The sequence below is a fragment of the Echinops telfairi genome, unplaced genomic scaffold (assembly GCF_000313985.2).
Source record: "Echinops telfairi isolate 266 unplaced genomic scaffold, ASM31398v2 ScPeMD7_9;HRSCAF=40, whole genome shotgun sequence".
Lineage (NCBI taxonomy): Eukaryota > Metazoa > Chordata > Mammalia > Afrosoricida > Tenrecidae > Echinops > Echinops telfairi.
Window position 1 is genome coordinate 16,713,109 of NW_022103906.1, and position 27,927 is coordinate 16,741,035.

At 50.8% G+C, this 27,927-nt stretch overlaps 1 protein-coding gene across 2 annotated transcripts in view; it reads left to right on the forward strand.

Annotated features, from left to right (window-relative positions):
• The first annotated feature begins 1,155 nt into the window (after positions 1-1,155).
• The window catches only part of SCARA5 (scavenger receptor class A member 5), a 152,977-nt gene continuing 126,205 nt past the window's right edge, over positions 1,156-27,927 (forward strand). For both annotated transcript variants that reach the window (XM_045286746.1, XM_045286745.1), the window contains exons 1-2: positions 1,156-1,511; positions 5,734-5,851. In XM_045286746.1, coding sequence (XP_045142681.1) covers positions 5,740-5,851 — 112 coding nt within the window. In that variant the 5' untranslated portion in view covers positions 1,156-1,511; positions 5,734-5,739. The remainder of the gene's footprint in view (positions 1,512-5,733; positions 5,852-27,927) is intronic.

Here is a 27,927-nt window from a genome sequence, read left to right on the forward strand (position 1 = left end):
GCCCCAGGGAGCACAGTTCCCCTGTCACCCAGCTGGGGTCACCACGGGTCGGGTTGTAACAGATTTGGCGACCACTGATTTTCTTGTGACATAACTTCCTCCTGTCCTCCCTCTGTCAGATGGAGCTTCATGCTGGTGCTGCTTCCGGGGCCTGTCTGGAGCCCCCTTACTGAGTACCCAAACCTCTTCTGACTTGGTTGTGGGTTGGCAGTTGCACCGCGGAGAGATGAACCTTGGCAAATGGCTCCCGTGTCCAAGGCCTGACCTTGAAGTATTGGAGCTGACAAGTACTGAGGCCTTTAATCAACAGCCGGGAACCTACTTAAGGAACACAGCTCTGGCCTTGGGAGGACACACACACACACACACACACACACACACACACACACACGATGCTGCCAGGGCTCAACACCTCCCTGGAATTGCCCTGACACCTTACCCACCACCATCAGCACTGCTCCAACTTGAAGCCAACTGCTGCTCCCTTAACAGTTTGGAAAGCTGTTCTTTTAAAACTGTGATCCACCGTGCCAAGGGCCACAGTTATTTGCCGAAGGGCCCACCTCTCCTACAGGAGGGGGATCCTGTCGAGGGCAGTGGGCTGGTCTCCCACTCCCGAGTCCCGGCTCTGGCACCACACAACAGACATGCTGATTCTGCTGCTCCGTTTTGTCGCTGAGTTGGGCTGAGCTTGACCGTGGAGAATTCATGTTGAGCCCATAGGGCATTCTTTGGGAGAGGCCCAGTGTGGGCGGCCTGGGTCCTCGGGGGAATTCTCAAGCCAAGTTCAGTGAGTGAATTCAGCAATGCCAATTCTGTCCTATGAATAAGTTTACAAGCCTGGTTTCCTTCGGTGGCTCGCAAGCTAGGTCTAGAGGCCATTCTGCCCGAAAAAGAATTTTGAGCAAGACCAGTCAGCGCCTTTAGAATAGGCCCGTGGAGTCCCAAGAACACGGCTCGGCTCGCTTCTAGGATCTGGGCCAGACGAGCATTCCCGAGTTGAGCTGTAATGCCACAGCCTGACCACGAGAGGGGGTATGTGTCCCAGGCGCCACTGCAAGGGCTTTGGCCTTCGCAATTCCTCCTAGAACTTTTTATAAAGACTCTAAGCCAGAGCAGCTGCAGTTCCCATCTCAGTCAGTACCTAGCAGAGCTGCTGGTGCCTCTACAGATCGGCTCCTGAGCGCTTCTGCTGCCTGTGGCTGACCACGCAGCCAAGACAGGGCTCAGGGCTGCACCACCCCCAGCTGCTGCCCCTAGGCCAGAAGGTTGAGTCTTACCTGCTGACCTGGAGAAGTGACCCTGTGTGGTCCCGCCCTGAGACAAGTTCCAGAGAGCCCTCACAGCTCCTTTCTAGGACTCCAGATCTGGCTGGCTGTGGAGACAGGCTCTGAGGAGTGGCCTTTGCCCCAGTGTGGCAGCAGCAGCAGCAGCAGCAAGCTCTCCGTCCACCATGGGCCAGGCCAGGAACTAAGGAGACCGGCCCCACGCCTCAGCAGTGCGCCCCGCAGGTGAGTCGGAGCAGACTGGGAGACACAGCCTGTTGTGGGTGGGCGAGAATCTCAGCGTGTCAGAGTCCCCGCTGTCTGACCCTCCTGCTGCTTGGGTCTGAGGGTGACATCCTGTATTTGGGATGCTAGAGGGGACCTACTTCAGGGCCAGCTCTCTGCTTGGCTGTGCCACCACCACTCAAGGCTTCTGCAGGGAGCGATGGCACAGGTGACAAAGTGAGGTTGGATCAGTACCCGCTACCTGTGCAGTGTGTGTGTGCATGCACGTGTGTCCACAGGTGGAAAGCGCCAGAGAGGATGTTAGAACATCTGCACCTCATAAGCTTTGGATTATGCATTAAAAGGTTAACTAAGTGCAATTCGAGAGTGCAAGGGGCCTACAGCCTATTCAGGTGATTTTCCCACTTGGTTTTGATGAGTTTAAAACTAGGCATGCCAAAGAGCGGCAGCATTCCCTTGCATCCAGGGACCCTTGCACCCAGATGAGCCGTTTTAGGAGCAGAGGTGCCAGGCGGCCCCTCGGCAGGCAGCCCTGGCGGCCCTCCTGTTGCCTGAAGAGGGCCTTTGAGAGTCAGGGTCCAGATGTCCCATCTGGGTTGGAAAGACCCCGGAGCAGCCTTGGCACCTGGTACTGGCTAGGCATGAAGGGGACCCCTGGGGCTGCTTGGCAGGACTGGAAGACGCCAGGACCTTGACTCTTGGTCTCACCTAGTTCCATCATCAATCCCTAGCGATGGCATTGGCAAAGCCCTCCGGCGTACAATATCTCAGAAGCAGCTCTCAGTGCCCCTGAGAGATAATGGTGCCCTGTAAGTGATTAGCTTGTGGTTAAGGAGCCCAGATGATGGGGCCAAGTTTTCCTAACTAACAAGTCGTGGAGCCAGCCACAAACCACTTCCCTCAGTTTGCTCGTGGTTCATGTAGGAGGCTCCCAGAGATTCACTGGGCTGTTCAACTCAGAGATGCTCAACCCACGACAAGCTCTCCGGCCTCTTACCCTCTCACCTAGGCCCCCAGCACCTTGCGTAAAGGAACTGTGAAGACATCCCCAAGGGATCAGTAAAGTGAAGCCCACCCTGTTCACAGGATGCTCACCACCCCCCACCCCCACCCCCCACCCCGCCCTCTTTGACTGGAAGCACCACAGTGTAGGCGCTTGGTCTTGCCCACAGGGCACATTGGCTTCCTTTCCTCTGCTAAGGTTTCTGGGCCTCTCCTGGGCCCAGGGGTTCTCTCCCGCCTCCTGCTGGGAAGGTGGGCTGGCTCTGAGATGTGGTTTTTCACTGGAGCCTTTGGGTGGTCCCTGGAAGGGACAGACCCGTGCTGCTGGGCTGAGCACTCACGGCTGAGCCAGTGTCCGTGTGGGAAGCCCAGGTGCGGTGTCTGGGCCCTTTCTGGCCTCCCTTGGCTCAGGCCTCTCCAGGTCTTGCTTGGTGGATCTTCGAGTGGAAGGACACCACTCTCCTGCTCCCTCACAGCAGTGCTGGGGGACGAGGCCAGTCACCTGGGAGGGCCTGGCTGGGGAGCATGATGGCCACCACACTCAGCAGTCACTTGTGCCTGAGTACAAGAGCTTGTCTAGTGGCTTCTAAGACCAATGATCTAAGGGTCGTGCCCCCATCTCCCCCAGGGGGGGCTGGGTTAAAAACACCAAACAGCCCCAAATCAAACCTGGGGCAGACAGAGCGTAGTCATGTTTCCTTTCCAGGCACTAAACAGCAGAATTGGCCACACGTTTCCCAAACTCATCTTAACTCACAGCTGCTGCCAGCCCCAAGCCCTCTCCCCAGGGCTCCCAGGGACCAGTGCCGGTGGGGGAGGAGACCAGTGCCCAGGCAGACTCCGATAACAGGCCTTGCATCCAGCCCTAGTCCAGGAGCGGATGGACAGACCAGGAAGGTGGAAGCGAAGATGGGGCCACACCTCACCCCCACTCTCCACATGCATCCCTGAGCGGCGTTCCCCCCTGGCAGCTGCAGCAGTTGTCTTTGACAGAGAGGGAGTGGTCAAGGCATCAGCAAGCTGGCCTCCTGATTGCACCCCCCCCCCACCTCAGGAGGAGAGAGGCCAGAGGGAGGGTGCCACACACAGTGAGGGGAGCGAGGGCCAGCCCTGCTGCACGCATGGGGGACACTCTCAGAGCCCCACCAAGGTCCTGGCTGGGTGGAGTGCTTGGACGGGTGAGTGGTGATTAATAAACGTTCACACGTGGCTGGGACACCTCCAGGGCAAGACAGAGAAGCTGGGCGGGGAGGTATCTCGGAACGTCCAGGGCAGGGAGGCGAGATCCTGGCAGAGCTGTGGACTCCCTGCTTCAGCCTCCTCCCTCCGGCCACAGGCAAAGCCCACGGACCAGAGGCGCACCAGGGCTGCGCGTGTGTGCAGGGCAGGTGGCATCTCATGACTGGAAGAAACAAGACCCTAAGTCCTGTCCCTCGTGGGCAGTTGTTATTGTACAGGTCAGTTCTGGCCTCTCCTCAGGCCTGATGTCAGAGGGCTGGCCCGGGACCCAGGAAAATGTGCATTTTGCTGTGAGAGGCAGTGCTGGGGCTGTCCCTTCTTTCTCTGCCCCCACACCTCCCCCCACCACCCCACAATGGGGAATGGAGACTATGCCTTGCTCCCCCGCCTCTGAAGAGGAGCTGATTGATCCATTCAATCAGCGAGCATTATTCCCCCTGCTGCCACCTGCCAGGTGCCGGCCCCTGGCTCTGGACCTGCCAACCCTGGGCCAGTGGCCCCCTCCTCCTGAACGCTTCTCTCCTCCAAAGAATTCCTTGTTTTAAAAGAATGCATTATTTTGGTAAATATCATCCAAATAGCGAAAGGGCATAAGTGGTGGACCCAGATACATTCACAGCTGGAAAGGAGACAAAGTAGGGAAGAATTCGCAAATGATTGAGCGTGTCTGTAAGGAAAAACTAAGTGTTTCACATTTTGTGTAAATAAATAGCTTACAACTTGGCTTGAAAAATGGAATTTTTTTCTCATAAAAAAAAAAAAGACCAGGCTTATTGCTCTGATAGAGACTGGTAGAATAGAACCCCCAAGGCTGGCCCTCGGGCGCCTTTCAGGCTGAAAGGAAAACACTCCCCACCCCCATCCTACCCCTCACCCCCTTGACTCAGCGTCCAGACCCAGCCCAGCACAGGGAGGCACATCGCTCCACAGGCAGCCTGGCCCTGGAGTGGGGGAGTGTGTTCCCTCGGGAGATGCAAGCACTGGCTGGGGACAATCGTCCCCCCCAAAGGTGTTTACCAGGATGTGTTGTATGACACTAATTCCACAAAGTCTCCATAGGGAAAACCAACACAAAACCCAGCAGACTGGAAGAAGTCTGAAGTCCCGATGCTGCCTTCCCGGCCGAGGATGGCCTTCCCAGCCCTTTTGGACGCTTACTGAGGCCGCCGGCTCAGTTACCACAGGGAAGGCAGTGCTCACACTGGTGTGTGGACGGCTGGTTCTTTTGGTCTTAGATCAGCTCGGCACTTTCTGAGGCCCGTGGGTCTTTTTCTGGAACTGTTTTTAATGGTGCCCTGTGGTAGATCCTCAGGGCATCACCTGGGTACCACGGCCATCCCCACTTCCCCACTTGTAGAGCCGGGGGGCCACGTCCAGAGCCTGCTGGTGCCTCAGGCTCCAGGGAGAGGAGTCCTTGGCAGGGGTCCCAGTGAACCAAGCCCCTCTGACAAGGCCAGCCCAACCAGTTCTGGTCTCAGCGTGCTGGCTGGTGGACACCCCTAGAGGAGCCTCCTCAGCTCCCCTCTGTGCCTAGCTGCCCTCCTTTCTGACAAGGCGAAACCCCACCTCCCACATGCCCAGAACTGCTGCGGGCTCAGAAATCGCTCTCTGCTTGGGCCGGCAGAGGCTATTCCTACCACCCTACCCAGCATGCCCTCGCCTGTCCAGGGCTCTAGTCTGACCCAAGAGCTGCTGAAAGGAAGGGGGTGCATTTCAAGATCAGAAAGACCCAAAGCGCCCTGCCTTTCCCAGGCCCCAAGGAAGCGGAGGAATGGGTGGTGGTAGGGGATGGGCACCTTAGTACCTGGAGGATGGCCCCTTGGTCCTATTGACAAGATTAGGACCCAGGTTCAAGATCAGGTTGTGGGAGTGGGTGCTTTGTTCCAGCCATTTGCCTGGGTTTTTACCGACTGTTCATTCTCTTTCACCTCCCCTGCCTGTCGCCTCACCCTCCTCCCCGTGCTCCTCTTGGCGGCTGCAGGGCAGGATGGAGAACAAAGCCATGTACCTGCACACCGTGAGCGACCGAGACACCAGCTCCATCTTTGAGGAGCCCTTTGATGGCAGAAGCCTCTCCAAGCTGAACCTGTGTGAGGATGGTGAGTTCCTTAGGCCCAACCTTGAGCTGAGCTGGGCTGGGAGATCTTCCCTGAGGGCAGGGAAGGAGCCTTGTCTGTCCTCCCAAACAGAGCGCGCTGCTCCCGAACACTGGTGGCTGCCTCCTAAGAGGCTGCATATTTTGAATCTGATGCTTTGTAAGGTCTTTTCCATATGTTTTCTCATTCAACTCAACAAACTTGGGAGATCAGCAAGATAGGCACCCATCTTACAGGTGAGCTGGCTGAGGTTGAGAAAACTATCCAGGATCACTCAGGGAGTCAGTTGTAATAGTCAGGTTCCAGCACCGAGGCTCCTGGGCAATACTCTTACTTCTCCACCATCTTCTCGGAGGTTCTGGTCAGACAAGACCATCCAAATCAGCCATCCCAGACCTCTCAAATGAGGAGCATCATGAGCAGAGAACATACCTCGCTAATGTGCTCAGCTTTCTTCCCCTTGGGCCTAAGGAGCCACACCAAGGGGAGGGATTGCCCGACCTAGAAAGCACAGGTCTTTGGGGACTGGTTATTTGCTAAAACTCTGGAGCTTCCACCAAGGCCACTTCCCCAAAGGCACTCGTGTTAGGCTGGGTTGACCAGAGAAACCAATCCAGTGACACGCATATATGTGTAAGAAAAAGCTTCTATCAAGAAGTAGTTATATTTCACAAAAACGTCCTGGCCCAGCCCAACTCAAGTCTATCAGTCAGATTCTAGTCCATCAGTCCCTCTTCAGACTCAGGCAGCCACATGCACTGATGCAGAGTGCAGGAAGATTGCAGGCCGGTGGGTGCAGTCTTGTGGATCCAATGGCGATGGATGCGTCACAGGGCTCTGGCAGGTCTCAGAGTGGCTCGCCGGCATGAAGGTGAAGGCAGAGAGCTTTCAGAGAGCCATTTATCTTGGTCCCACCTCCAAAGGAGGTCATCAAGCTGCAACCTGATTGACAGGCTAAACTCCACCCATATCTTCTTATAGGTGCCATGCTGCCCCCCCCTCCCAAATTTAACTATCACAGCACTCAAAGCCAACAACCTGACTCTTCTGTGCCCATCACAGAGTTTGATGCTTAGGGGGTTGCTTAGTGAATGGCTGCTGCATTAATGAACTTCTCTTGACAGTGAATAGGGGAGAAGAGAGCATCGCCCCCATTTGAAAGAGGAACAGTAAGAGGCTTAGAGAAGGGTCTTGTATAGACCTATGGGCAACCAGAGAGATTCGGGTTTTACTTGATTCTACTTCCTATCAAGCACTGGAGTAGGAGCTGTGGTGGTGCAGTGGTGACATGTTGGGCTGCTGTCTGCAAGGTCGGCAGGTGGAAACCAGCACTGGGTCTGAGGGAGAGATGGGGCTTTCCACTGTCAAGAGTTAGTCAGAGGGGAAAAATGAGGAGCTCAAGCAGAAAGCAAATGTTTTGAGAATGATGATGGCAACGAATGTACAACTGTGCTTGACACATGGATAGATGGATGCATTGTGATTAGAGTTGTATGAGCCCCCAATAAAATGATTTAAAAAAAAGAATGACAGTCTTGGAAACTCCCGGGGCAGCCTACCCTGTCCTATGAGTCAACACTGACTTGATGGCAATGAGGTTTTGTCTAAATCAAGCTCTGGGTTTGCTTGACGCCACTCTGCCTCTGTCTTGAATTTACTCAAAAAGAGAAATGGCTCTCCTCCTGCCCCAACACCGACTCTCCTCACAAGGGGCTGCATGTAGGAAGGAAGCTGGCAGAGGGGCGATGGCAGTCTTGGCAGGTATATTTGAAGACCAGAGAATTGGGTTTCTCACCGATCTGCCTCCTCTTCCTGTCTGGGACCCATGTGCTCTGCGTCCCAGTCCGTCGCACGTTTCGAGTGCCTGCACCGTGCCAGGGGTGCTAGCACGGAGCGAAAGCGGCTCTTGACTTCACAGGGTTCACATCCCGGGGTAAGGGACTGGTGTGTGAACCAACCATTTGTAATATGAAGAGGCTTCAAAAAAACAGGTGGAAAAATGAAATGAAAATCTACTTTCCCTTTTGACCCCTGTTTAACTTGTTCTAGTGTTGGTGATTTTCTACTTTCTGTTGGGTTGCACTTTATCTGTGTCTTATTTTGTTGCTGCTGATGGGCTTTATTGTCTTTGGCACTGTTTTCTTTCTATGAAACCCAGGGTAGGTGACTTCATAGACAGTAACCAGATGGATTGATCCTCAGGGTGATGACAGGAAGCTTGGGGGTCAATGACAATGGATGCAAGAATGAAGAAAATGATCTAAAACTGATGTGGTGATGATTGTGTGACTCTTTGTAATACATCTAAACCAGTACATGGAGTGTATGTCAATGAAATGGCTGTAAAAAGCTATCATGGCATTCGCCCATGAACTTTTTGGAGCCCTCTCCTAAGCTGTGGTTGTGAGGTGCCACGGTGTTGGTTCGGACCGTTAGCAACCCCATGCATAGCAGACAGAAGCACTGCTCGGGCCCACACCTCACAGCTGTTCGTATGTTTGAACCCATTGTTGCAGCCACTGTGTCAATCCCTCTGTTTTTGTTGCCCCTCCACCAAGCATGATGTCCTTCTCTGGGGATGGGTCTCTCTTGACAACATGTCCACTGAAGGTTCGACAAAGTCTCGCCATCCTTGCCTCTCCTGCCTGCACTTCTTCCACGGCAGAGTTGTTGGGTTTTTTTTTCGGCAGTCCATGGTACTTTCAATATTCTTTGCCAGCACCATAGTTCAATTGCCCTCTCGTATAAAGTAGATAGAAATACATGCGATCATTGGAGTCGAACCAGAAGGCTTTCTTGAGAAGGCTTTGAAGACCGAGTGAGATTTGATGGAAGAGGTGGGGACAGGCGTTTCTCACTGGGTCCCTCCAAGCCCGAGCGGTGCTTCTCTCCTGGGAGGAGAGGAAAGCCCTGAGGAGTTGGCTCCCTGGTCCCCGCTCAGGCCTCCACACCGGCTTATCAGCGAAGAGATCCAGCCCCTTCCCCACTGACACATTAGCCATGAGGACTGGCTTCACACCGTAGAAGGGGGACACACAGTGAGGTGTGTCTGGGCTGGATGCCCTGGGGCAGGGCAAGGCTGGGAGAACACAGAGGTGGGAGAGCTGGGGATGGTATTACTGGGCCCCTGTACCCTCTTCCCCTCCCCTCATATGACTCTGTTTGTCTGAACCCCAGGGGGAAAAAAGCTGAATGCAACAGAAGGACTGAAAAACAGGGGTGACCTCAGGCACTGCTTTCTGAGATCTCCAGCAGTGGGGACCCCACTCTGAGGGCAATGGGGGACAGTGGGGTCTCTGGCTGGTACAATGGTTAACACCCTGCTGTTAACTGAAAACGTGGAGGCTCACGTCCACTCACAAGGCCCTTGGGAGAAAAGCCTGGAAATTTACTTTAAACCAAATTGGCCTTTGAAAACCCAGTGGTACTCTGAGACACATGGGGCCACTTTGAGTTGGAGTCGCTGGGGCGTATACCTGAGGCATGCTGGACGCTGGAAAACCAAGTGTCGAGGTAAAGCCAATGGCTGAAAAGCGTGTGAATCAGTGGTTTGACTTTCATCCCTTTTCATCTCGAAAAGGAAAGCCAGCTCCCGTTTCCTGTTTCCACTCATCCTTCTTTCCTACCTTCCCCTGCCCTTCGGAGCCTTGTCCCTAGGCAGATGCTGCCCTTTGGGTCTCCCATGGCTGGCTCTTCTAAGGCAGTGGTTCTCAACCTTCCTAATGCCGCGACCCTTTCATACAGTTCCTCATGTTGTGGTGACCCCAACCATAAAATTATTTCCGTTGCTACTTCATAACTGTAATTTTGCTACTGTATGATTTGGGCGAGCCCTGTGAAAGGGTCATTTGACCCCCAAAGGGGTCACGACCCACAGGTTGAGAACCGCTGTTTTAAGGCGTGTGACCTCCCTGATGTACCTATTTGCCTTATGGACCTGAACGCTGAGCCAAGAGGGGAGAGTTTAGTTCTACGACTGAAGGTTGTCTGAGCACCATCATCTCTGGCGTTCCACCAATAAGCATTCTTTCAGAGGCCACATGGACAACACCCTTTTTTGACCAGCCTCACTCTCCTTGTCCCCATCGCCGTCAACATGAGTCCAACACGAGCTTTCTGCTTTTGTGCCTTTGTATCTTCCTCCTGGAACATTCTCCAGCCTCCCCAGCGCACCCCATATTCTCCCCGTCAGCACCCTAATCATCCTTTGAAGTCCCATCCAATGCTAGGGTCGCCCCATGGGTGGCTCCCATCACGTATGTCTCACTCTAGGCCTCTACAAGCTCACCTCTAAAGTGATCCTCTGTGTTCCTGCTGGATATGGGGCTCAGGGGGGAGGTGAGGCATTTTACACTGAGGTATCATGTACTGCTAGGTAGCATGGTTACTGATTCTTACCTGACTTGTACATTTGTTGAGGTTGGGGAAATTGTTTTACTCTTCTTTGACTTCTCTTGGTGCCTGGTGCATGGTAGGTGCTCAAGAAACCTTTCTGTTAGCTGGTCAGTAACTTGTCCAAGGCCACTCCTCTCTAATCCAGTTCTCCATTCTTGTGATTCAGGGCTCTTCCTTAGGAAACAACATGAGCTCTCCTGGGGTGACTGGTGCCAAGGGCTAACTCCTCTCACTTTGGGGTTCTGAACTAACTGAGACAAAGACCAGGAGCCACGTGGGAATTAAGATACAGTATCTACCTCATCCCTGTGGTTGTAAAGTGCTGGTTGGTTCTGATTCATAATGACCCAAGTACAGAAGAACAAAACATTGTGCAGTTTTGAACCATCCTTGTGATTATGTTTGAGCCTATTGTTGTAACCACGGTGCCAATCCACCTCCTTGAGGGTCTTCCTCTTTTCCCGGACTCTCCACCAAGCATGAGGTCCCTTTCCAGGGACAGGTCTCACCCACATGTCCAAAGTCTCACCATCCTCATTTCTAGGGAGCATTCTGGATGCACTTATTCCAAGACTGACTTGTTTGTTCTTCTGACAGTCCACAGCCTTTTCAGTATGCTGCACCAACACCATAATTCAAATGCATTAATTCTTCCCTGGCACATGCATATGAGTGCATTGAAAATGCCATGGCTGGAATCAGGGAGCTCTGGTGGTGTAGTGGTTATGCGTTGGGCTGTCCATGTGCTTGGCAGTTCGAAACTACCAGCATCGTGGAGGGAGAAAGACTGGACTTTCTATTCCCGTAAACAGTTATAGTCTCGGAAACCTGCAGGTGGTCGCTATGACTCAGCAGTGACTCGTTAGCATCGAGTTTGGCTTGGTGTTGAGTCAGGCACACCTTAGTCCTCCAAGTGACATCCATGGTCTTCATCACTCTAAAGAGGTCTTCTGCAGTAGATTTTCCCCATGCAATATATTGTTTGATTTCTTGACAGGTCTTCATACATTTCATTGTAATGCTCTACTTTGTCTTCTGAAAGTCCTCTGAGATGTTCTCCTCAACTCTTTTGCTTTCTACTTTCTTCCATGTCATCCAAAAGTAAGTCTCAGAATCTCTTCTGACATATGCTTGGGACTTTCTGTCTTGTCTCTTTAACGTATAATGTTTTTGATGTCTGGTCTTTGGTCATTAGGGTTCAATGCATCCGTCTGTTCTTGAGATGGTATCTAAGTGTAGGTGGGATAGACTCAAGGTTACAGTTTAGTTCGCGTGGACTTGTTTGAATGTTCTTCAGGTTCGACCTGAAAATGCATCTGAGCCCCAAATGATCTGTTGCACAGTTGGCCACGAGCCTTATTTGGAACAATGATATGCGCATCCCTGTGTCTCTTCCCACGGACACAGTCCATTTGATCCCGTGTCTTCTGTCTGGCAAGGTTCACAGGTATTATCACTTGCTGTTGCTGGAAAAAGGTATTTGCAGTGACGACGTCATTGGTCTTGCAAAGCCCTATCATGTGGTCTCCATTTCTTTTCTAACTACTGTCCTCCCTCTTTTGCTGCCAGATTTCGTCCCATCCCCAGGAATTATTAATGCCGTCGATGGTATGTTGATCAATTTGGGCCTGACAAAGCGGGTGGAATTCTTTACTTTCTTCATTGTAAGCTCAATGGTTGGAGTGTAGATTTGAACAATAGTATTAATTGGACGTGTAGCTATAAGGCAGATGGCCATTAGGCTGTCAATGACCCCATCGTGCTTCAAGTTGGAACTTGAGATGAAGACTCTGAGGCTGTTCCTCTCGGGTTGGCGGTTTCCGGCAGAGTGAGCCATAGGTCTGTCTACATCATTGCCAGGAAGGCTACATCCAAGGATGTCACTTGGACCAGTAGCTTATTATGACCCATCCCAAGTCTAGCCCCAGAGAGATGTTCACGGGGAGGCTCTCTTATGAGAGCCAACCTGACGGAGGACAGTAGCCTGCTCACTCTCTTGTTGAAGGCAGACCAGCTCCTAGGAGAACCTGAACCCAGGCACCCAGCAGAGAATCAGGGACAGCTGGATGCCAGCTTATGACCACCTCCTCAATCAGATGGAGCCACCCTTCTTTGCAAACGGCGAAGAGCTGAGGATTTCCTAGATGTGGGATTTAGGGAGAAACTCCGGAGAATGACAGAAATTCCCTGGGGCAACCAGAGGCAGGGGCAGGAAAAGCAAGAGAGGATGTGTCTGGGAGGGGGCAGGGAGAGGGGAAGAGGGATCAGCCTGTCTATAGTGCTCTGCAGGGACTTGTGAAGCAGAAAGTTTCCAAAGCCGAAAGGAAGCCCCCACCCAACCCCAGTAGTCTAGTTAGTGCCCACTTAGGGACTTGTGAAGCAGAAAGTTTCCAAAGCCAAAAGGAAGCCCCCACCCCACCCCAGCAGTCTAGTTACAGCCATGCCTCCTCTTCCCACGACTTGATGGTTTTCCTTAATTCTTCTTCTCCTCTCTTGCGTCTCCCTCGCTTCCCATTCTCCCACCATTTCTTCTCCACCCACTGTTTTATCCCATCCCACCTCTCACCAGGACTGTCACGTGTCTTGGTGCCGCGGTCTCCTCCCCAGGAGATGCCACGCTGCAGGTCAGATCCCCCATCCTTCAAGGGTTACTCCACATGTACTCCTCCCCATGATGTCTGTGGGACCTGTCCCGCTGCCATCTCTCTGGAAGCTGGCTCCTGCTGGTCTTAGAGCCCCATGCTAGAGGTTCAAAAGGCCTGATGGGAGAGGGTGGGCCTCCTCACCTCCCTGGACCACCGCAGAGTGAGTTCCACCTAGGCTGGTGGCAGGGCGAATCCCAGAAGCAGCCTTCCCCTGGTCTGCACCCTTCACCCAGACACTCAAACAAGGGGCTGTAAGGACTTAGGTTTCCTTCCTCCCCATCCGGCCCCCTCCCTCTTCCCGGCTCTGTGCAGCTGTGGCCTCAGCAGCCTGGCGCCCGCGGGAGTGGGTGGTGCTCTGGCCAGTCCTGGCCCCTCCGCTGGGCGTCCCCAAGGCTGGAGCGAGGTGTCAGTGTCAGAAAAATATTGCAGCCATGCCCAGTCCACGGCCTCAGCCCCTCCGCTGCTCCTCCGGTCACCCACTCGGCCGCCAGTGGGAAGTGCGGGGAGCTAACGAGTTACACATGCTCCTTGCAGCTGGAGGATGCCTGCTTGCTGAGTTGAGGAACCCCGCTCGCCATCCCTGTTTCTTCCCCCATAAAATTAAATTATTCTCCAAGGGGAATCCCCACATCCACCTTCTCATCAATCAAACCTCCCTGGCTCGTTGGGCGTAGCCAGAGGGCTGGCTCAAGAGCCCGAGTGAAATTTCCTGGCTTCGCCACGCGTCACCACCCCTAGGTGTTGGAGAAGACTACCTGGGAGCAAGGGAGCAGGAGGGATGCTGAGTGTTTCAGCCCCTGACACAGTCCGGGATTTGCTCTTGCTGAACCGGAGCCTCCAGAAGCCCTGGTGAGGTGAAGATTAAGCGTGGGACCGAATGGTAGTTAGAATCCACCCAGCACCTCTGCAGGAGAAAGCCACAGGAGAAAGCTCCTGTCAAGACTCTGGTTGTTGAGTGCCATCACATCGGTCCCAGCTCATAACAACCCCGTGTACAACAGAGGAAAACAGCCCCGTGCTGCACCAGCCTCACAATTGTGCCAACGTTCGAGCCCAGCCCAGCGTTGCAGCCACGGTGTCCATCCATCTTGTCAGGGATCTTCCTCTTTTTCACCGCCTCTCTGTTGTCCCAAGCACGATGTCCTTCTCGAGGGACCAGTTGCTCTTGATAACATGTCCAAAGTTTGTCAAAGTCTCACCATCCTTGCCTTTCAGGAGCATTCTGGCTGTACTTCTTCCAAGACAGATCTGTTTGTCCTTTTGGCAGTCCATGGTACTTTCATGATTCTTCGCCAGCACCATTGTTCAAATGTCCCTCATGGGCCTGTTAAGATTACAGCCTAGAAAACTCTGGGGCACAGTCCACTTTGTCACGTTAGGGTCACGAGTTGCCAAAAGCCATGTAACTCCATAACAACAGATTGGCGAAGGAAACCGAGGTAGAATTCTTGCTTTCCATGTGGGAGACCAGGTTTCGTCTCCCCGCCAATGCATCTCATTTGTCGTTACCACCTGTCTGTGAGTGGGGGCTTGTAAGTTGCCATGAGGCTGAATATGTTTTAGGGGAAATTCAGTCCAGGCAAAAGTGGACGAGGAAGAAATACGTACTTCTGAAAACCAGTCAGGGCAAACCGGATGGGTCACCACAGTCCAATTTGCAGCTATTTCTGAGGATGGCACAGGACCGGGCAGCATTTGGCTTGTTGTGCCTGGGTCACCATGAATCAGCTTGAAGACAGCTAGCGACAGTTCTTATGGAGCACCGCAGATTTCCTCCTGGAATGGCAAAAGCTGGAGTTCAAGTGCTTCGGAAAAAAACTCCAAAGGCCCAGAGGTGGGAAGGATGGGCTGGGCTGGGGGGGGGGCGGGGATAGAGCAGCAAGGAGATGGGCGGCAAGGAGATGGGAGGCAAGGAGATGGGCGGCAGGGCCTTTCAGACCTTGTAGGCCATAGCAGAGGCTTGGGCTTGTCTCTCAGTACATACTTTACGAGCACTCTCGGTTCTATGCAAAGAATAGTGAGAATCAGCAACGAGGGAAAAAGGAGTCCGGGTGACAAGCTGTTGTAATCATTGGGGGAAGACATTGCTGCATCTCAGGACAGGGTGATAGTGTGTGTGTAAGGAGTGAGTAGGTTCTGGGTGTTTGTAGATGAGAATGGGCAGACTTGGCTGCAGATTGGATGTGAGAAGTGAGGGAGCAAGATGGGGGTCCAGGAAAGGCGCTTGGGTGCATGCCAATGAGGAGAGGTCTAAGTCAAGGACGGAGGGGCAGCGGGCAGTGGAGACTAAGAAGGAACATGCACTGAAGGGAAAGCAAGATCATCGGGTCCGGAGGGAGGTAATAGAAGAGAAGAGAGTGGTCCTGGTGGCCAGAGCTGCCCAAAGGCCACTGAGTCCAGCCACGGGAGGCCAGTGGGGAGTTTACAGTGAAGTTGAGTCAGGGAGCCTGGCTGGCGTGACTTCCCGAGAGGGAACAGATCAGTCAGAGCAGAGATACTGAGGATGCCAACCCAATTTGGAAAATGTGACCAAGGACACCGAGCATTCTGTACAAAAAATTGTTAAGTGTTACAGATTATAAAGTGTAACTATGTGTACAGCTTTACTCCAAAACACAATAGTTAAAAGCTGAAAGATTAAAAAAGAGAGAGAGAGAAAGATTGGGAGGGAAGGAGCTAGAGCCCACGTAATTCTCTTTTGAAGTCTTGCGGTAAAGAGCTGAGAACTGGAGGGGAACAAGTGAGACGCCGTGAGAAGTTTTTGTTTTATATTTTAAGGTAGAAGCAACAGCAGTATGTCTTACGCTAATAGAGTGAGTAGAGTGAGACAGCAGAGAGGGGATCCCTGGTTACACGGGACTCCAGGACCTCCGTCCTCCAGTGAGCAAGAGGGAACGGGGTCTTGTATTACCAGGGGTGTTGGCTTTAGCTAGGAGCAGAGGCAGCTCAACTTTAGTGACAAAGGCATTATGGGTAGACATACCCTGTTTACTTAGGGTCTACTCTGTCACATTAGCGTCCCGATCACTATAGCCCAGACCCAGGTCAGCCTTGACATGGTGGTGGGCGTGTCCGGAAACTCCCCTTGTGGCTTCTGTGTCCTCTGTGAAATGGAGGAGTGAGGGTCACGTGAGCATGTGACCGGAGTAGGGAAATGCAGCATGCTCGCTGGTCAGCCTTAAAGCCACACTTCGGCTTAGTGGTCATGAGTGCAAAGTGAGACCGGTCAGCATGGCGGTGTGTTCTCTCCCAGCCACACTCGTGCAGGGTGAGTGTTGAGTTGGCAGTGTTCAATTTAACCTGGGTTACTTTGGTCAAAGGAGCATGAGGAGGCAGGAGCCGTGCACAGGAGCGGAGGGTATATCGATGCTGTTCTTGTGAGGTGCTGTCGAGGGGGCTATGGCTCATGCCAACTCCGCATATCACAGATGAAATATTGCTGGACATGGTGCCATCTCTGCGAGTGCCTTCCTACCTAGAGGTGTATCTACCGGCACAATGTGGGACAGTGTTCTGTTGTGGTTCACAAGAACTTCAGGGGCTAGTTTTCAGAAGTAGATTGCCAGGATTTTCTTCCTAGTCTCTCTTACTCTGGATGCTCCATGGAAACCTGTCCAAAATGAGTGGCCCTGTTGGTATTTGAAATACCACTGGGCTAGTGTCCAGTGGCACGCAAGCCACCACAGCCTGCCAAGCTATCAGGCAGGTGGTGATTAGGGCATATGGAAGGGAGCTTACAATGGAAATCATTCATAAGAAGAGAAGTGTGTTAATCTGGGTTGACTAAAGGAACAAATTCCTAGACACTTATATCTGTATAAGAAAGAGCTGTATATAGAAGAGCAATTGAATATTGAGAAAACATCCTAGCCCAGTCCAGATCAAGTCCATAAGTCCGATATTAGCCCATATGCCCAACGCCAGTCCATAAATTCCTCCTTAGACTCACGCAGCACATGCAATGATGCCGAATGCAGGAAGATCACAGGCCAGTGGGTAGAAGGTCTTGTGGATCCAGTGGCGGTGGAAGCATCTCAACGCTGGCGCGGGTCTCCATGTGTCTCCTCTAACTCTCTGAGTGTCTCCGCAGCAGAAAAGGAAAGGCAGAGAGAGTGGGTCTGGCCTCCAGTGAACTATTTATCTCTGTCATGCCTCCAAATGAGGTTATCAAGCTGAGACCTGATTGACAGACTAGATACACCCCTTCACTCAAGTTGGCAGGAGGTTATGTAACTGCCACAGGAAGTTAGGACCTGAGGGGTGGGAGGGAGTAGAACAGCAGTAGAATCAGTGGCTTGCAGGTCCTAGTGAGTTGGTTACACGATGTATTATCAGGGAGCACTAAGATTGGAATCTAGACGGTATGATAGGAAGATAACTACGATTAAGAAAAGGCTTTAATTATGATTAAAGCCACTTTAGAACTGAGAAGTCCAGTAGAAATGAACTGTGAGTCACATATTGTTATGAGGTGCAATGATTCACAGTGACCCTGGGACCAAAAGAACAAAACACTGAGCAAGGAGAAAGAAAACGTTTTGGAAATGTTGATGGCAACATAGGTACAAGTGTGCGTAATACAACTGAATGATGGATTGTCATAAGACTTGTAAGAGCCCCCCAATAAAATGTAAAAAAAAAAAAGAACAAAACACCGCTGCTCCTGCCCTTCACGATCGTTATGTTTGTGCTCACTGTAGCAGCCACTGGGTCAATCCATTTGCTTGAGAATCTTCCTCTTTTTCGCTGGCCTTCTATACTCCCAAGCATGATGTCCTTTTCCAGGGACTGGTCCCTCCTGATAAAATGTCCAAAATAGGTGAGATGAAGTCTAGCTCTTCTCATGTCTGAGGAGCATCCTGGTTGCTCTTGCTCCAAGACAGATGTGTTTGTCTGGCAGCCGGGTCCTTTCTCTCTTCTTCTCCAACACGGTCTTTCAAATGCACAGTACTTCTGCTTCCCTCATTCATTGTCCAGCGTTCACCTGCGCAGGAGGCCACTGAAAGTGCCGTGACTTGGGCCACATGGGCGATTAAACACTTTCTAGCAGCCACATTACAAAAGTAAAAAAGAAGTGAAATTTATTTAAATACAGTAAAATATTTACCTTAACGTATCCAACATTATTTCTACCTTAGTATAAAAATCATAAAATCAATATAAACAACATATATTTGATATATCATGTATATTTTTCCCTCATATTAGTTATTCAAAATCCAATGAGTATATTACATTTACTGAGTATATTACGTTTAATGAGTATATTACGTTTAGTGAGTATATACCAGTTTGGAGCAGACACATTTCAAGTGCTTGAAAGGAAAGGCTTAGACAGATTCATGGCCGGCCGTTGGGTCGGTTCTGACCCATAGTGGCCTTATAGGATAGAATAGAATGTGTCTTAGGGTTTCTGAGACTGTATATCTTTACAGGAGGAGAGAGCCTCATCTTTCACGCAAAGAGTAGATGGTGAGTTTGAACTTTTGATCTTGTGGTTAGTGGCCCAATGCTTAACCCAGAGCACCATCAGGGTTTAGGTAGGGTAGAGGTGGAAATCAGAGAGGAGACGAGGTCAAGGAAGAGACAAGACAAGAGATTTAGGGAGAGATAGTGAGCCAGGAGATGGGAAGACTTGATTGATGAATCCAGCAAGGAAAAACTGTGCCTTCTACCGGGGCTTTTGAGGGAAGAAGGGGAGAGAGAAAGGTCTGGACCTGTGTGTGAGGGGAGTGGGAAAGAAAAATGTGTAGGTGGAAGGGCAAGGGCAGCAGAGAGGAGAATCAGGCTGTGTTAGACTGGGTGGACTAGAGAAACAAGTCCAGGGACACTCACATATATGAAAGAGAAAGCTTTATATCAAGAAGTAATTATAGATCAAGCAAACATTCCAGTCCAGATCAAGACCCTAAGTTCAATACTACTCTAGAAGTCTGATACTAGTCCATCAAACCCTCTTCAGACTCATGTAGCCATATGCAATGAGGCGGAATGCAGGAAGATCACAGGCCGGTGGGTGCAAAGTCCTGTGGATCCAAATGGAGGTGGTGCATCTCCATGGCACACACAGGTCTTAGTGCAGCTCCAGCAGCTCTCAGAGCATGGCTTTTCAACAGGAAGGTGAAACAGAGAGAGAGAGGGCCACCTCACGGGAGAAAGAGGAAGAGGCTAGCTTCAGAGAGCCTTTTATCTCAGTTGCCCTCCAATCAAACTGCAACCTGGCTGACAGGGTAAACTCCACCCACATGTTCCTGCAGGAGCCATGTTGGCACAAAACACCTAACTATCTGTCACATAAACTTTAGTTAAAATTAGGAAATAAATGGTTCAGAACAAGGGTTGGGGAAATAAAAGGTTTTGCTGATGACTGACCAGAATTTCAGGGGCTGAAACCTTTTAGAATGCTGTTTCCCTTCCGCTTCCTCTTCACCACCTGGGTGGGAGCCCTGAGGCTCCATGCTTGGAGGGGCTGGACTCGCTAGCCCTGTGCCCCATTCTTTTGGGGTTTGTCTGGAGGGAAGCAATCCTAGGCTGGAGAAGAAAGTTTGTTTCAGGTGCTCCTTGGACCTGCAAGCTCCTGGAAGCTTTCCATGTACTTGCTAAGGTTACCACCAATGAGTTAGGTCACCTGCCTTTCAGACTCAAAGTGTTCATTTTCCCCAGATACAAGAAATTCAGATAGGGGTGTCTCAATGGCAGCAGTGAGTCTGAGTGTTTGAATACACTAGTAGAAGTTGGTTGGGGGAGATGGAGTAAAAAGAAACCTACAGCCGTTGAGTCAATTCCAACTCATTGTGACCCTATAGGACAGGGTAGAACTTGTGGGTTTCCAAGACTGTAACCCTTTCCAGGAGTAGAAATCCCCATCTACCCACTGGTGGTTTCGAACTGCTGACCTTGTGGATAGCAGCCCAATGTGTAACCCACTATGACATCAGGGCTCCTTCTATCAAAAGGGTAGATATGACCACTTAGAGATTGCCTTGTGAGTGATAAGGGAGTCCCAGGTCTCCTGTTGCTTTCTGTGGGACTGATACAAACCAGAACTGAGGGCTCAGAGAGGATGACCCTGGAGGTCTCAGGGCAGAACGTGATGTGGTTGGATTGTGAGTGAATGCTAGGAGTATGAAAAGTTTCAGGGCTTGGTCGCCTGGCCAACTTTTGCCATGGTGGTACGTGGGCCAGAGGGGAGGGAGCCTCATGGGGGAGCAGCAGGAGCTCAGAGGTCACTTTGCTCATGGAGGTTAGGTGTGCAATGAGAAGTGGTATTAACACAATGGCTTCCATTGATTGAGCACCATGGTCTAGGCAGATGCTATGCATAAGGGCTTACTAAATTGTCTCATTCAAGCCTCAGAATCATCATGGAAGAAGCCCTGATGGTGTCGTGGTTAGGCCGTAATGCACCAGGCCTGCACTTGGAAAGACCAGCCACTCTGAGGGAGAAAGACGGGGCTTTTTACGCCTGTTAACAGTCACAGCATCAGAATCCCACAGGGGCGGTTCTACCCTGTCTTCTAGTGTCGCTCTGAGTTGTCATCGACTCAATGGCAGTGAGTTTGATTTTATGCATTTGCTCATTATGGAGTCCTGGTGGCAAAGTGGGTTAAGTGTTGGGCATCCAAAGGCCAGTATCCAAAGCCACCAGCAGCCGCTCCATGGGAGAGGGGAGAGGCAGTCTGCTCCTGCAAAGATTTACAGCCTTGGGAACCCTGTCCAGGGATGCGATGAGTTCCAAGCAACTCATGCCAGTGGGTGTGGTCTTGGTAGATATGTCATTAATTTTGGTGTGCAGATGAAAGAATGAAATTGTAGGTTTAGTGTAGTGCCCATGGTCACCCAGTGTATTAGTCTAGGTACTTTGGAGAAACAAATCCACAGCGACTCATGTATAAGAGAAAGTTTTATGTAAAGAAAATGTGCATCACGAAAACATCCCAACCCAATGCTGCCCAAGCCCACAAGTCCAACATTAAGCCATTAACCCAACACCAGTCCACAAAGTCCTCCACTTCACAAAACAGAGGCAATGATGCCGACTGCAGGAGGAAAGCTGAGTCAGTGAATGAACAAGCATCTCAGCACTAGCAGGGGTCTCCACACGGCTGCTCCAGCACCCAGGGCTGCATCGGGGTAGGTCCATGCGGCTTCTCCTTGGGGATGTCTTGTAGGAAGTCAATCTTTCAAGCTGAAGCAGGGAACTGCTAAGGCAGCTGCACCCGGTGCAACCATCACAAAACAAGAGACCTGAGAACTAGGAAGGTGAGGCTCACCACCCATTTATCCTTCTGCCTTTCAATTAGCCCCACATGTGATTATTGGCCAGGCTGGCACAATTAACTAACTCACCCAGCTAGTCAGAGGTAGAGCCTGGATTCGAATTGAGGTCTGCTCAGTCCTTAAACTCCATCCTTTGGTCACAGCTCAACTCTCTCTCCTCCTACCTCATGTCTGGAGTCCCTATACAATTAGAGGGCTGGTCTAGTAGCAGCAAGGGACTGGAGAGCTGGTGGGAGTGGGGTGGAGGGTGCTGGGGGTGGCGGGGGGCGGCGGATACAAGTTTGTGGCCAGAGAGTGTATTCTTAGGGTTTAAGGTTTCAGAGGTGGAGCACTTCTGGGCGCTGATGAGGTTAGGGTGGGGCCCTGGGAATAAAGGGTTCAAAGACAGGAGACAGATGGAATGAGTTATGCTAAGCAGTGCTGTTGGCAGGAAAGAGATATAAATTCAAATGGGTATGGACAAGAGTCTAATGACAGAGTCTTAAATGACTTCTGAGGGAACCCTGGGATACTAACCCTAAAGGCTGATATCGGATCAGAGAAATGCTCCACTTCCACCCTCTTCCCCCACTACCTCCTGGGGCTTCTGGTCTGTCGTCTAACCAGGCGATCTTGGGCATAATTAGCCACGAAACAAAACAAAACTCAACAACACACCAGTTGCCGGGGAACTAGTTGCCTCTGACTCATGGTGACCCCGTGTGTGTCAGAGTAGAACTGTGCTCCGTCGGGTTTTCAATGGCAGGCTTTTCTACAAGTAGACATTGTTCGGTGCCGTCAAGTCAGTTCCAACCCATAGTGATCTGTGCACCACAGAGCAAAACACGATGCGATTCTGCACAATGCTTACGATTGTTCCTATGTGTGAGCTCCTTGTTGCAGCCCCTGTGGCAAGCCATCCTGTTGAGAGCCTTCCTCTTTCTCACTGTCCCTCCCTTGACCAAGCGTGGTGTCCTTCGCCAGGGACTGGTCTTGTCTGACCGCATATCCAAAGTACGTAAGACAGAGTCCTGCCATCTTTGCCTCTCAGGAGCACGCCGACCCTACTTCTCCAAGTCAGGTCACTGTCCTTTTAGTGGCAACACCTGGTATTTTTTATATTTGTTTTCCAGCACCACAACTCAAATATGTGGATTCTTCTTCGTCTTTATTTCCTGTTCAGCTTTCACGTGCCTATGCGGCAATGGAAAATACCATGGTTTGGGTCAAGCACATCTTAGTCTCAAAGTAACACCCTTTCTTTTCAATACTCTAAAGAAGTCTTGTGCAGCAGATTTACTTAATGCAACTTATCTTTTGATCTCTTGATTGCTGCTTCCATGAGCATTGATTGTGGACCCAAGCAAGACAAAATTCTTGACAACTTCAACCTTTTATCTTGACCCATCTTATGGGTCCAGTGTGAAGATTTTGGTCTTCTTTCCATTGAGTTATAAACCAAAGTGCGGGCTGTAGTCTTTGAGCTTCATCAGCAAGTGCTTCAAGTCCTCCTCACTTTCAACAAGCAAGGCTGTGTCATAGCCAGGCTTTTCTTCCAAGGTGCCTCCGGGTGGACTTGAACTGCCAACCTATCAGTTAGCAGCTGGCTGTTTTAACTGTTTGCCTGCCAGAGACTCCAGTTTTAGAAGGCCGAGCAGTGTTGACAGTGTAGAGCTAGCCTGGGATGCCTCGTACAGACATGGTGATTGGTTACGTTAAGATCCCACCAAGAGCTAACGGGGAGCTTCTGATGGCCTCGCCCACTGCGCAGGGTCCTGGAGCCTGCCTGTTGCCTGGGGCCTTCCCACTTTCCCCTCTCTGCATGAGCTTCAGTTCAAGTTCGTATAGCCCAAGAAGTCTCCCCTGGGCAGAAGCTGGCTGGGAACTTTATGATCAGAAAGACTGCACTAAAAGGGGAAGAGTGAGGTGGCGGCGAGGCTGGCCTTGGGTCTTCCACTAACCCCTCGGAGCAGGTTATTTTTGAATTTGGAAAGTACAGGGATGCTAGCCGACAGTGAAGGGATTCTGAAGATGGGACGTCCTAGAGGCAGGAAGGGGAACATGGCCATAAGGAGGTCTGGAAGGAGGACTGAGGACATGGGAAGAGGGCAAGCTGTGCTGTTGGGGAGCCACTAACGGGGGCTGCTGCTCATCAGTGAGCCCTGGTTTGCAGAGACAGCCTTGGTCTACGCCTGCATCGCCTGCATGCTGACGAATAGCATCCTCTTCACTGGGATGCTTCTCTCCAGGTGAAAGTGATCTCAACCTTTGTCCACAAGTAAAAACGAACTGGACTTTATCCCTCAATTGTCCTTGGCTGGCGTCCAGCCAGCTCCGGCTCACAGCAACCTATTTTGAACAGAACTGAACTTGGCCCGGGTCTGCGCCACCTTGGCGAGACCACTGTTTGAGTCCCCTGCTGTGCCGATGTGGCAATCCGTCTGCTAAAGGATCTCCCTCCTTGACGCTTGCCCTCTACTTTCTCAGGCCTGGTGCCCTTCCTAGAAACGGGTCTTTCCTCCTGAGGTGCCCAGAGTAAGTGGGCTAAGGTCTCCATCCTCGCTTGTAAAGGGAATTCTGGGTATGTTTTGTCTAAGACTGGTTTGACCACCCTCTGGCATCGTCAGTGATCTTTATTGACACCCAGTTAGAATGTTCTTCTGTCTTCTTTTTTCATGGTGGAGTTTCTGCACACAGATGGGGCACTGAAAAGACTATGACGCGACTCAGGTGCCCCTTTGCCATCAAAAAGACATTTTTGATTTTTAAAATTGGAAAGAGGTCCTTTTGCAGCGTATTTGTCCAAGATATTATTGGGTTTCTTAGATGCTCTTAGCCTGGAGGCTGATTTGGGGCTCCGAGTGGAATGAAGCCCTTGACAACCACCTGCACCCGACGAGTGTTGTCCTGGCACCTTGTTCCCTGGTCCACGCAGACCTCAGTTCACTCAGCCAAACTGGGGCTGCGCCTTCTTCCCTCCCAAACTACGGCGATTCTCCAACCCTGACCCACGGGTGTCTATTAAAATGTAACTGTTACTCTTCAGGATTGTCAGCCTTTGTCTAGTGTCTAGGGAGAGGGGGATCTTGAACATAGAGACTTACACCATGAATCCCAGAAGTGGCTTGTCAACAATAGTTGAGAATAGCATTGTCTTTCCACTCAGTGAGTCTGAGAGAAACCTGTCTATTTAGCCCATGATCAGGGCAGCCTGGGGATCCCTGGCTTGTTGGATGTGCCTGTTCCCCTCCCTTCTGGAATGAATACATGAGTTACATTTTGCGATGATCAAATAAAAATGGGAAAATAAGAAAATGTTATTCTTGCTACTCTATTTCTAGTCAAGTTTCCAGAACTACCAAGAAATAAAAATATTTGCAGTCCACATCTTAGACTGGAAGAGATGATGAGACATTTTTTTTTTGGAAGGGAAAAAAACTTCATCACCAGAGGAACCCTGGACACAGAACAGTCGGAGGACACAAAGGGAGGTTAAGTGGCGAAGACACAGGCAGTTCCCGTCTTGGACTCCCTGGCCTGCAGTCTCTGCCTCGGGACCCCCAACAGAGGGCAAGCAAACAGGCACGGAGTTCTCCCGACTGCAGGCAGGACACAGCAGCACTCGCCTGTTGTGTTCTTCACTGGGACGGGTTGCCTGTAGGAACGGGAGCTCCCTTTCCCATGGCTGATGGAGATGGGCAGCAGAGCTGGGCTTGGAAGTCAGCCTTCTGAACCACATTCTGAACGAGAACTCAAGAAACAGCTGTGGAGTGGACAAACAGTGCTGGTGATGTTTCTTCCCCTGGCACCTGACTGCCAGTCAGCAGTCATTACTCATACCATCCATCATCCCTTCTGCAATGATAAAGATCCCAGCTCTGCCGCCCGCCTTGGCTAAAGGCACCTGCCCTCTTGAGCTTTATCAAGTGAAAACTGGGACTCATCGTAGCTAGCGTCCTGCTTGTGGCGGTGCTTAGAGACAATGCTTGAAGAGTGCTCAGCTCAAAGCCAGTGCTGCAGAAATGGTAGCCAGTGTTCTGCCATCATGTCTCATTGTTGGGGGTTCCCTGTTCCTTAAACAGGGAACACATAGACAAACCATTGGCTTGGAGTACCGTGGATTGGTGCTTAGTTTATTGGGGTCACTTGCCCACAAACAGCCAAGAGATGTTAAATGAGCCCTTGCTGGTCTATGGCTACACCGCCTTGGGGGATGCAGAGATGAATAAAACACAGACCTCGTCCTTGCGATGCTCACCCTCCGCAATCTGCCTTCTTGTTTGTTGGCCGACGGGGGCAATCCTGTTCAAAACATTAGGCTGGTTGGTTTCCAGTTCGGTCCGGTGCAAGTGTCATGGGCTGGAGGTCTTAGCCTTCCTGTCTCCAAAACCCAATCCCCAGATGGCTCCTCTCACTGTGTGGGCGGTGGGAGCTGGGGCAATGAGCTGGGTGGTGTACAGCCGATGCCCTTCACGGGAGCAACCTCTTCGTCCAATCAAAGCAGATGTAGGTTGGAGGGAGGTTGCACTGGCACTCTAGAAAGAAGTGTATCTGAAAACGAGGATAACTGAGTCCTGCAATTCCACATTGGAATCATCATCCAGGGACATATTGCCTTGTACAAGAGGCCAGGAGGTGAACTGGGAATCTTTTTGAGAGAGACCCAGGACCACTTATATACAGAGAATCTTTTGCCCGGAAGTTAAAAGAGCCCCAGGTCTGCTGCTGTTTGCATCTCCACATTGAGAAAACCTTTCTTCCCAGTAGTGGACCGTCTGTCCATACACAAGCACAGTCTCCTCTCCCCTCCTCACCGGGCCTCTCTCTGCATCACTGATTCCCAGCTGCAAGATAAGAGGCACCCAAGCCAGCTTCCCTACCCTGACTCCCAACTCCTGCTCAGAAGAAGCCCTTCATTGTTTGCAAGAATTTTCTGCTGAATAATGGGGAGATAGTGTTGAGAAAAATAACAAACATTGCAGAGAAGTTACAAAATTGCCAGATCTCTCTGGAAGTACAAGGAGAAACTGTCCTAGGTTAGCATGAAATCTAAACCGCAGTCGCTCAGACTGTCCCTTCCCCTGCGCCCTGGTAGTGTGGTGGGTTAGTTGTTGGACCCGATCACAGTGATCAAGTGAAACATAAAACTCTCAGTAGGAGAAGCAGAAGGTGTCGAGTAAATTCAAAATGAGACCTAATGGCCAGGTGTTCTATTCCAGCTGAACTACGGCTGCTAAAATCCACTTTACAACGGTCTTTTTTTAAATTGGGAGTTAATACATATATCATTCCACACTTCAACCACATCAAGCAGTATTCCACAATTGCTGCCATAATCAGTTTCCAAACATTCTTTTCCTTCCTGAACTCCTGACATCAGCTCCCTTTGACCCTCCTCCCACCACCCCCACTGTACCCACCAGAAGCCTTTCTTCTACTCGCTGTCCCTATACGTTTATTAATCTTGGGATTCATATACTGAGAAACAGGAAAACATATAACACACATTCAAGAGGGTAACACCCCAACGACATAACATATCTGAGCTAAACCCCAATATGAACAAACAGAAACCAAAAGAATACAGGAAATGTTGAAAAACAGATCAGGCCCAACGTGAATCAGAGGGGGGATCAACTGACAAGGTTTGAATGGTTCAAGTTAATCTTCTGTAGTCATCTCTCTAATGCACTCTGTTTAGTACCCACTTTCCTCCCACCCCTCTATTATGGACAGAAGGAGATCACCGGAGGCCTAGTTCCTATGTAGTTCCCACAAATGAATCTTGGGCTCCCACTGTCATTGAGAACCTTCTACAAACTGGATTGTCATAATTTAGGCTCTGATACTGTTCCCTCCTTTGACTTTGGATCATGCCATTTACAATCCTTCGGTGACTGAGGTTGGTGTGCTTCTTCCATGTGGACTTACTTGACATCTTACTTCGATGTCTGCTTGTTTGGAGACAAGACATTAAGACCCCAGGTGCTATTTTATCTGATAGCTGGGCAGTACCTCATTTTTTCACCACATTTTGCTATAGCACCCATAACTTCTGTGTTCCCTTCCTGAGGGTGAGTATCGAGCAGGACCATGATGTAAGAACAAATTGTTCGTAAGTTGGAGGTTGGATTTAGTATGAGTCCCAAATCCATTCCTGGATCTATGGTTTTTTTTTAAATTTATAAGCCTTTGGCTCCCTTCCATAAATTTATTTTTAAGAAAGTTGAGCTATTTTAATAGTAAGACTCCCCATTTGTTTTCCAAGAGTGTGTCTTCAATTTCTTGGATACTTGGACGCTTTGCTCCCGGGGCCGTGCACCTCTGTGCATAGTTCTGTGGTTTCCTCACTGAAGAAGGTTCCTCCCAGGTCTTCTGAATCAGAACATCCAGAACTGGGCTCAAAACCCAAACTAAACTCACTGCCATCAAGTCGATGCTGACTCACAGTGACCCTACGGGACAGGGTAGAACTATGACGGGATTAGAGAGCCCTGTCTTTCTCCCATAGAGCATCTGGTGGTTTCGAACTACCAACTTTAGGCCTCCCAGCTGAATAAGTAACCACTATGCCACCAAGGTTCTAAGGTGGGCTCCGCCTCAGTATGTCTATGAAAGCTCCATGTGGGAGCTCAAGACTCAACCAAGAGTGACTTAAGGTATCAATTGTGTTCCATTGAATGGCCCCCTACAGCTTACCTACATGGGTGGCAAGTGGCAACTGGAAGTCAGGGATGTATAAGGAAATGCAAAATTTTGTTTTATCTTTCAGGTAAAAAA